This window comes from Ochotona princeps, chromosome 15 (assembly GCF_030435755.1).
Source record: "Ochotona princeps isolate mOchPri1 chromosome 15, mOchPri1.hap1, whole genome shotgun sequence".
NCBI lineage: Eukaryota > Metazoa > Chordata > Mammalia > Lagomorpha > Ochotonidae > Ochotona > Ochotona princeps.
The window spans coordinates 11503678-11513484 of NC_080846.1; the positions used below are offsets into that span (position 1 = coordinate 11503678).

Sequence of the window (9807 nt, forward strand, 5' to 3'; positions counted from 1 at the left end):
ATGAAGGGGCTTCCGGAGACTTGGCCGAAGCCACAGGCCGGACCCCGTAGGCCGACGCCGCTCCGGCCCGCCCCGGCCGGCCCTCCGGTGGTGGGGTCGAGGCGGAGGGAGGAGGGGCCCCCGCCGGGCCGGCGTGCGTGGCAGGCTCTCCCGGCTCGGCTCGCCCGGCCTCCCTTCCCGGGAGGCGGGGTCGGCGCCGCGGCGGCGGCAGGCCCCCTCCTCCGCGCTCCTCAGCCGGCCTCCCTCCTCGGCCCGCCGCTCTTTCGCCGCGCCGACGCCAGCAGCGCTCGCGTGCCGCTCGCCCAGCCCCGGGGAGCCCGGGGAGCCGGTGTCCCGGGCCGCGCACCCCCCGCGATCGCTCGCCTCCCAGTCCGCGGCCCCTGATCCGCCGCCGCCGCCATGCCCTCGGCCAAACAAAGGGGCTCCAAGGGCGGCCACGGCGCCGCCAACCCTTCGGAGAAGGGCGCCCACCCGTCGGGCGGCGCGGATGACGTGGCGAAGAAGCCGCCGCCGGCGCCTCAGCAGCAGCAGCAGCAGCAGCCGTCGCCGCCCGCGCCGCAGCAGCACCCGCAGCAGCATCCGCAGAACCAGGCGCACGGCAAGGGCGGCCACCGCGGCGGTCGGTCCTCCTCCTCCGCGGCCGCCGCTTCCGCCGCTTCGTCCTCGGCGTCCTGCTCTCGCCGGCTCGGCCGGGTGCTCAACTTTCTCTTCTACCTCGCTCTGGTGGCGGCGGCCGCCTTCTCGGGCTGGTGTGTCCATCACGTCCTGGAGGAGGTTCAGCAGGTCCGGCGCAGCCACCAGGACTTCTCCCGGCAAAGGGAGGAGCTGGGCCAGGGCTTGCAGGGCGTCGAGCAGAAGGTGGGTACCTTCGATTCTCAGGGACCTGCAACCGGGCCTCTCAGGGTGCCCCACCCGGCTGGCCTGAGTCGGGCCAGGATCCGGATCCTCCCAGGGCCTTCCCCAATCCACCCCCCCCCACCGCCCCGGGCCGTGCTCAAGCCCCCGTTGTTAATGGCCGCGGAGGAGCGGACCGGAGGGATGGACCTCGGCAAAGATCATCGGGCCAGACAGAGCTGGCCGGGTGGGCCAAGAGCCTGTCATAGGCCATTAGCGATGACCTGTAAGGAAGCTGCTGGCCCGGGGAGCCCATTCTTTTTGGATTAGGAACCGCTGAATGTGCAGAGCTGTGTGAAAAGGAGGCTGCAAGTTAAGCCAGCGCATCCCTGAAAGGCTTGGGCAAGGCCGCGCCCGGGCAGCCCTGCCAAGTGGGCTACTGCTGAACTAGGGGCCGCGTTCCATTCCCGCAGGCTACCTCGGCTTAGGAGGCCAAGAAAGCCAAAAAACATCAGGCCAGGCTGGTGAATAATGCCTCTAGACACATGCATGTGGTGTTGAGAGGTGGTACTCAGACAGGAACCGATCTGCAGGGCAGTCCTGCAAATGCCGGAGCACCTGGCTGTTTGAATTCCATTTTTCAGGCCGGAAAATAAAAGGCTTAGAGGGTGACAGTGACTGGAGAAAGACCCGAGCCGGTGAGTGGCAGATTGCCTAGGAGTGTCAAGGCACTGTCTCTCCCCACCCCTACCCCCCAGGTTCTCCCCGGGGCCAGTTTCAACCAGCAGAGGTAGTGGGCTCTCAGGGTAAAGTTGGCTGACTTTTCACCACATGTGGCTTTCCCAACCAAGTGAGTCCTTTCTGAGTGGTTGCACGGTCCTCCGTCCTCCACCAATGTCATCACTCCATGTGTGAAACAAAAGTCCCGCCACTTCTGAGCCCGGAACCTCTGCCTCCTCCTCCTCGCAGCGTGCTACGTCCTGCCAAGTTTCTCTGCTTGTGTTGCGTGTGCAGTGCTAGGAATTTCCTCTTATGACGGGCCGAGCAGCTGGAGTGAGTCAGCCTGCTAAATGCTGCCGGCTAAGGGAGGTGACTTTTCCAGGGGAATTAAGTAGGCAGTGCTCCTTTGCCTATTGTGAATGTCAAAATCATCCTTTAAAAAAACAAAAGACATAGTAGGCTCTGTGTTTTCCCTGGGTTCACCCACCTACTGGCTAATCAGACATGTTTATTGAGGTCTGATAGTTGTCTGGGTCCATGTAGGCACTGCAGATGGCACGGAGGAGCACGAAGCACACTCGAGAAGCAGCACCTGTGTAGGTGTCGGAAGGGCATGGTGGCAGGTCCCCGGGCCTGTAGCCACCTAGTTGAGCATCAGTGAATGGCCACAGTGAGAACCCAGGTGGGAGCAGGAGATGCCTACTTTACCCATGCCAGGTAACAATCAGGAAATACAGTGAGAGAGGAGACTGGATATTGAGGCCAGAAAGGAGACATCCTCTGTTTCTCCCTTACCCCTCCTGACTTGCTCTCACTAGGAGAAAAGATCTATTTATTTGAACGGCTCTGTGGCAGAAGGAGAGACCGAGAGAGAATATCTTCCATCGACTGCTTCATTCTCCATATGGCCACAGATTGAAGTTAGGAGTCCGGAACACCCTTCGGGTCTCCTGCTTGAGTCTGAGGGGCCCAAGTACTTGTGCTGCCTCCATGTCCTTCCCAGGCGCCTTAGGAGGCAGCTGGTTCGGAAGCTGAGTAGCCAGGAGTCAGACTTTCACTCTGGTTTGGCATGCTGGGGTCGCGAGCGGTGACTTCATGGGGTGCACTACGGCGCTGACCCCATCGCCATCTTTGTTGTAACAGAAGTGTAATGAAGCTACTGCTTCATGCGTTGGATTACTTGGGTACTTTCCATGTGTCTGCACTGTGTGCTGGACCCTCAAGGGTGCCTCTCTCTGGGTTCTCACCACAGCTCTGGAGGCAAGCAACATGGCTTAGCCCTGTCGCAAACAAGGTAGGTGAGAGCAGGTAACTGTGGTCACAGATCCCGTGTGCCATGGGGCTAGAATTCAGTCTAACTCCAGGAACAGCCAACTCCACTGTTGATTTCCCTCTCTCTGGCTTCCTTAGTAAGTGCTTGGTAACTGTCCTAGGGACTGAAAACTAAAAGCCTGCCAAGAACAGCATTGGGTTTGACTGTGCAGTGTCAGCCGCTGCTTCTGTCTCAGCTTTGGGGTGACCTCTTGATGGTTCCTCTGAAACCCGAGGTTTGAACCCGTTTAGAACTTGCAGCCTTGATGGGAGTGGATTAGGGTGGGATTTGGTTCTCAACAGAGAAACGCCCTTGTGGTATTAGGATCCATAGTATTCACTATGGGACCCACATTCCATTAAGTGCTTTGCAGCCCTGCTGGGAGTTTTCCCAGCCACTCCAGTACCATTTCCCAGCACCGTTTCACAGGTGAGGTAGCCGTGTAAGGCTTAGTGTGTTCCTCAGGCAGGGAATCACACGCACATCCTAAGGGGGAGCTGGCGTCGAAGTTGGAATAGGGTGTGCACCTACCTGTTCCCCTAATATTTTTAAGCAACTTTTGTTCTTTTTAAAACTTTATTTCAAAATCAGAGCCATAGAAGGATATCTTCCATTCATTGATTTGCTCTAAATATCCATAACTGTGGGGACTAGGCCAAGCTGAAACCAAGATGTAGGAACTCCATGAGTGCGACGGGCCCAACTGCTGCCTTCCAGGATGCATCAGAAGATGCTGGATTGGAAGCTGAGGCTGGGTTCAAGTGTAGGCACTCTGATGGGTGACGTGGGTGTCTCAAGCAGAGGCTTAATCCTCTGCACCACAAATCCTGCCGCCAGAAGCGCTGGGGTTTAGCAAATGGCTAAGGTCTAGGCCTCTCTGGAGAGCCAGTTTTTGTGATCCAGGGTCACATCTGGGAATTGCAGGAGTGGGCTTAGTCTGGTGGCAGCGCTGTGTTGAGACTAGAAGTTCTTATGGCCTCTGACCGTGGCGGTACTGACTGGCTTTTCTTGCCTTGTTCCCCTTCTCCGGGAGATAGGGCCATGGGTGTTGGCAGCCTGGCTTCCAGGCTCTCACTGGACCGTGACTGGCACCCCCACCCACGGCTACGCACCTCTCAGGGCAAGAGATCAGGTTGTGTAGTCAGCCCTGCTGGCCTGCTGATGCTGCTCAGTCCCACAGCTCTGCAGGTTTCCCATTTGTAAAGTGGAGAGGTAGCCGCCCCGTGACCTGCGATGTGGGTGAGGCTGTCATGAGGTACCGTCTTGGAAGCACTTGGCTGAGTTGTTGGTATGCACAAAGTGCCACTTTGAATGTCAGCCACTGTACCCTGTTGTGCCCTGCCCCTGCCCCAGCTAGCTGTGAGTGCCTTGGCAGCAGCAATCCTGTCCTGGCCATTGTGTTATGCCTGGCATCTTGCCCAGCACCCTCCTCATAAGTTGCATTCCACAAATATTGGGGAACAGATACATCTGGTGCGCCCTCAGGTGGGGGGACACTGACCTCTGGGTGTCGCAGGTGGTTTGGTTTGGTTTTATCCCTAGTTTCTGACCTAATCAGTTTCCCGGTCACTTGGGAGGCTCATGCCCAGGTTAGGGATGACAGGGATCGAAGGGGAAACAAACTAGCTGACAGTATTATCAAACTCTGAATACATTTGTTCTGTGATTCATTCAGAAAATGCCAGGTAAACACCAGGCATGTCTCAGGAGCTGTGTCCCCCTGCTCACACCTCTGTCCTGAGGACAGACTGTGTGATCTGGGCTGTGCACTCTCCCACACCTGCGCTAGGTGTCTTTCACGACTCGGGCAGGGAAGCTGTCAGGAAATTCTGGGGTCCCTGAGAATGTTGGCACGGACTGTCTTAAGACCGCAGGCTGAGCTAGGCTTGAGAGACCTGGGAGTTGGGGTGCAGGTGGGACTTCTTTGTGCTGCCAGAGCTTGGTGATTGGAGGGGCTGGAAATAGAGCCCCAAAGCCCTGTTCAGCTTCCTGCTTTTTGCAGTTTGTTCTCTGGCTCTCCAGCCTTGGTCTGAGAACGTGCTGGCAAGCTCCAGACCCTGGAGATTCTTCAGGTTAGAGCTTAGACAGGAAGGAGGGCAAGAGCCACTGTTAACTGAGCACGCGCCGTGTGCTAGGTGTGATCCAAGGACCCTTCCGTTCCGTGGTGCTTAGACCTGGGGGTTTAGTAATTAGGTTCAGTTTCCTTTTTTTCAACAAAGCATTATAAGTGGTAGCTCGTGTCACATCAGGACAAAGCCAAGTTATTACATCATATTGTAATCCTCTGAAGTTTATTAAACCAGCTGCCTTGGGTAGTTTGCAGGTTAGACTTGTTGAGGATAGAATTTATGTAGAAGGAACATGTAATATGAAACAGTTCTGTAGTGTTTTCAGAGAACTAGAGCAATTGTAAGGGATCGTCTGGCCATTGCTCACATTGCACAGTAGGAGATGCTGAAGTCTGGGGGCGGGTAGGGGGCGGGCGGCATCTGATCTTATCCCAGATGGGCTTCCCTCTGTTCTGGCTTTACTCTGAGGTGGGCATTCCTCCTATGCTGGTCTGAACATTCCCTGCCCACCTTCATCTTAAAGCTGGCAATCCCACTGGGGAGAGGGTCCTGCCCAGTGACATCAACAGAAGTCCTGTAATTCCCTTGTTGGCCTATCTTAGGCCATGTGCCTGTTCCTGGGCTGAACACAGTGGCTGCTGCTGGGGTGGGGTAAATGGAAAGTGCTGGTTGGCCAGGGCTGTGTTAGAAACCATCCCTGGAGCACGTGGACCCTGCCGTGTTGTCCCCTCTGCCACATGAACTGGTACACGCATTTAGCCTCCTTTGTGTGTTTGAAGTTTATTATTTATGTGTCTGAAAAAGACAAAAGCATGTCTTTTATATGCAGTTTCACTGTCCGAATGTCTACAACACCCGGGGATGGGCTGGAATAAAACCAGGAACCTGAACCTAATCTGGGTCTCCCGAGATTGTGAGCCACCACCTGCTGCCCCCAGGGTGTACAGTAACTGGAAGCTGGAATGGGAAGTGGAGCTGAGACCTAAAAACAACCCCATGAACTCTGACGTTGGATTCAGGTATCCCAAACGGTGACTTAATAACTGTGCCGAATGCCTACCTCAGGGGCTTGAGTTTAATTTCTGGCTCTAACTTGTGGCTCTACCTTCCGGCTAATGTAAATGCAGACAGTGGCTATGGCTCAAATCACTGGCTTCCTGCCAGACCACACGGGAGACCCTGGATTGAGTTCTGGACCCTGACTTGGGCTGTTCTCCCACTCAGCCCTGGCCACTGTGGGCATTTGAGAGCGGGCAAGTAGGTGGGAACTCTTTCTCTGACCCTCTGCTTCTCAAATAAATAAGTAACTTGTCAAAGGAAAAGCAGCATGTGGACTTGGCACGTTCCTGGAAAGGAAGACTGGCGTTCTGAAAGAGAAGACTGTGTCCTGACCTCACAGCTCTTCTCAGCAGTTAACGTTTGCATTTTGGTTACAGGTGCAATCTCTTCAAGCCACGTTTGGGACCTTTGAGTCCATCCTGAGAAGCTCCCAGCACAAACAAGACCTCACAGAGAAAGCCGTGAAGCAGGGGGAGAGCGAGGTGAGCCGCATCAGCGAGGTCCTGCAGAAGCTCCAGAACGAAATCCTCAAGGACCTCTCGGATGGCATCCACGTGGTGAAGGATGCCCGGGAGCGGGACTTCACGTCCCTGGAGAACACAGTGGAGGAGCGGCTCACCGAGCTCACAAAGTCCATCAACGACAACATCGCCCTCTTCACCGAGGTCCAGAAGCAGAGCCAGGAGGAAATCAATGGCGTGAAGGCCAAGGTTGCTTCTCTGGAAGAATCCGAGGGGCACAGGCAGGACCTGAAGGCCATGAGGGAAATGGTGAAGGAAGTGCAGGCATCCGCCAAGGCCAGAGAGAGGGACGTGGAGGCCCTGCGGAGCTCCCTGCAGGCCATGGAGTCGGACGTCTACACGGAGGTGCGGGCACTGGTGAGCCTCAAGCAGGAGCAGCAGGCATTCAAGGAGGCTGCCGACAAGGAGCGCCTGGCCCTGCAGGCCCTCACCGAGAAGCTGCTGCAGTCCGAGGAGTCGGTGGCCCACCTCCCCGAGGAGATCCGGCGCCTGGAGGAGCAGCTGCACCAGCTCAAGGCCAGTGCATACAGGTCCGAGGAGGATGGCGCCTTCAGAAACCTGGACGCCTTGGACACGCTCCAGGAGAAGAGCCAGGGCCTGGACTCGAGGCTGCAGACCCTGGAGGAGGGGGTCCATTCCATGCAGGAGGCGTCTGAGCGCCACACTGAGCGCCTGGAGTCCCTGTTGTCACGGAGTGAGGAGCACGAGCAGCGCCTGGACGCGCTGCAGCAGCGTCTGGAAGGCGTGGGGTCCTCCTCGGGGGCAGACAGGGACGGCCTGGCCAGCACGGTGACGAGTCTTGGGGAGGCCCAGCTGGCGCTCTACAGCGACGTGGAGGAGCTGAAGAGGAGCATGGGCGAGCTCCCCAGCACCGTGGAGTCGCTGCAAAAGGTGCAGGAGCAGGTGCACACCCTGCTTGGGCAGGACCGTGCCCAGGCTGCCCGGCCGCCCCCGCAGGACATCCTGGACAGACTTGCTGCTCTAGAAAACCTGAAATCCTCTGTGAGCCAAGTGGAGTCGGACTTGAAAATGCTGAGGACTGCCGTGGACAGCTTGGTGGCGTACTCGGTCAAAATCGAAACCAATGAGAACAACCTCGAGTCAGCCAAGGGCTTGCTGGATGACCTGAGGAGCGATCTGGACCGCTTGTTTGTGAAGGTGGAGAAGATCCATGAGAAGATCTAAGCAGCTCTGTGCAGGGCGCCAGCTCCGAGTTCAGTTTCTCATGACCAAAAAACGTGTTGTTTTCTCCCCTGGGCCGTCCCCCTCCATTTCCTGTCCCTGCTCAGAGAGCAGTAGGTGTCCCCTGAACACCACGCACTGCGTTCTTGTGCCCTGTTAATTTATTTGCAGTTATTTCCACATACGTGGTTTCTTGAGTTTTCTGCTTCTGGCTTTTGGTGGGTTTCCTGAAAGCCCAGACTCGTGCCTAGGAGCTGGCACTGAGCAGGTGGCAGACAAGTGCTAACAGCTCCAACTGAGGAGTAGCAGAAGCAGGTTAACTGCAACATCCAAAAAAAAAAAAAAAGGCCTGATTTCAAGCTAGAAACAAGGAGGGGATACAGGGGCCTTTCCGTTTTAATTGTCCTTAAGGAAAATTCATTTTAGCTTTTTTTAATATATACGTTTGACTAGAGTTTTCAAGAGACGACCTCTCACTTGTCTTCCACTTTAAACTGCTTACAACTCAGATGTCATCCCTGGAGCGAGAGGCTGGAGCACCTCTGTCTTTTAAGACATCTGGCTGCTTGAGGGCCGCCTGCAGCAGGGCACGGGCTGCCCAGCCTGTCCAGAACCACCTAGTGATCTCCAAGGTAACTATGCAAAGAATCCTGGTGGTTCCGAACCAGAAAGCGCACTGCCCAGCAGGGTCCTCAGTGTCCCCCTCCCTTCTCCCCAGCCCCCTCCCCACCTCACCCCATGCTCCCCAGGGGCACCAAAAGTAAAAGGGCTGTGCTTGATGGAGGAAGCAGGTTAGGCCAGCTGTCCGCCTGGGGAGGGGCTGTCTCCTTGCGGAATGTGGGCCGGAGCTTTTCATTTGAACATGGCGTCTGTGACAGGATGTGCCGTCAGCGCGGGCCCAGCTGTCTGGAAGGCACATGGTACGTGCTGCAATTCAGTCACTCTTGGCTGTGTCTGTTTTCCTGGGAACTGTATTGTTCTTTAATGGCTGTCTTGCTCTTCAAAAACAAGCAAACAAACAAACAAACAAAAAATTAAAAAAAAAAACATGAAAAGGAAAAGGAGAAAAAAAAGTTTGTTTAGTTTACTGTGAAATGAACTGTATGGCTTATTTACAGTATTTTTAATTCTTAATAAACACTTGAGCTTTGTTATGACTTTTCCAGAGTGGCTACTTTCTGAAAAATTGGTAATAATGACTGATGTGTTTTATTAGTGCATGAGTCTGTTTGTCATGGCTATAACACAGAATTTGAGGCAGGCTGACTAGAGAAAGAAAAGAGGTTTATTTATTGGTTCTGGAAGCTCAGATGCATGGTGCTGACACCAGCTTGGCCCATAGAGGACCTCGTGGATTGTTCAGCAGCAACAGCAGCTAGAGGCAGGAAGCCAGACAGATTCAGGCTTGTGCACACTTTTACAAAGCTCCCAGGGTCCTATGATCCCTTCCTAAGGACTGCATGCTAGGTCCTAACTCTGGAAGGTTCCACATATCGTCTGGCATTACCAATCTGGGGGGAAAAAGCTTCTAACAAGTTTACTTCGGGAGACAGACCACATCCAAAGCAAACAGTCAAGGACCAGAAAAAGCTTACGTTCATTTTCCTGAAACCAGGATGGGCCTAAAGACATAGTATGATGGACATTCAGGCTTGTAGGTTTGCTTGTCACCAACTCTGTTAGCCGCAACAGAGGATCTTGACCTTGTCAGAACCTTCTGGGAGCTTTCAAAAAGTGCCCATGCCCTGTCCCCAGGGTATAAAGGGGCTGGCACTGGCACCCAGAGTGAGAACCACTGCCTTGGTCATCCTAGCACCCTCAGCCCAGTACACACGTAGGCACACTGTTTCCTCTCCTGCCCCATGCTGCCCTCCACCTACCCCCTGCAGTGGCAGTGGATGACAGGTACTGTTGATAAGCACCTGTTAGCTACATCCCTGTGAGCCAGGTGTCCTGCTGAGTACCACGTAGGCCTCTGCTGATTCTCTTTGTGTCTCCCTGAGGCAGGCTGTTCCATTCACATTTCACAAGGGAGTTGGGCAGCTGAGAAGCATCATGCAAGGTCATTAGGAGGGGACAGAGCTGAGGGCTGTACCCAGGCCCTGCTTAC

General features: G+C 55.2%; 1 protein-coding gene across 1 annotated transcript; it reads left to right on the top strand.

Moving 5' to 3' along the window:
* Positions 1 to 374: 374 nt before the first annotated feature.
* CKAP4 (cytoskeleton associated protein 4) lies at positions 375 to 8854 on the top strand. Its single transcript, XM_004589581.4, has 2 exons — positions 375 to 858; positions 6372 to 8854. Exons 1-2 carry the CDS (start codon positions 400 to 402, stop codon positions 7698 to 7700), a joined length of 1788 nt encoding a protein of 595 aa, XP_004589638.2. The 5' UTR covers positions 375 to 399; the 3' UTR covers positions 7701 to 8854.
* Positions 8855 to 9807: the final 953 nt, after the last annotated feature.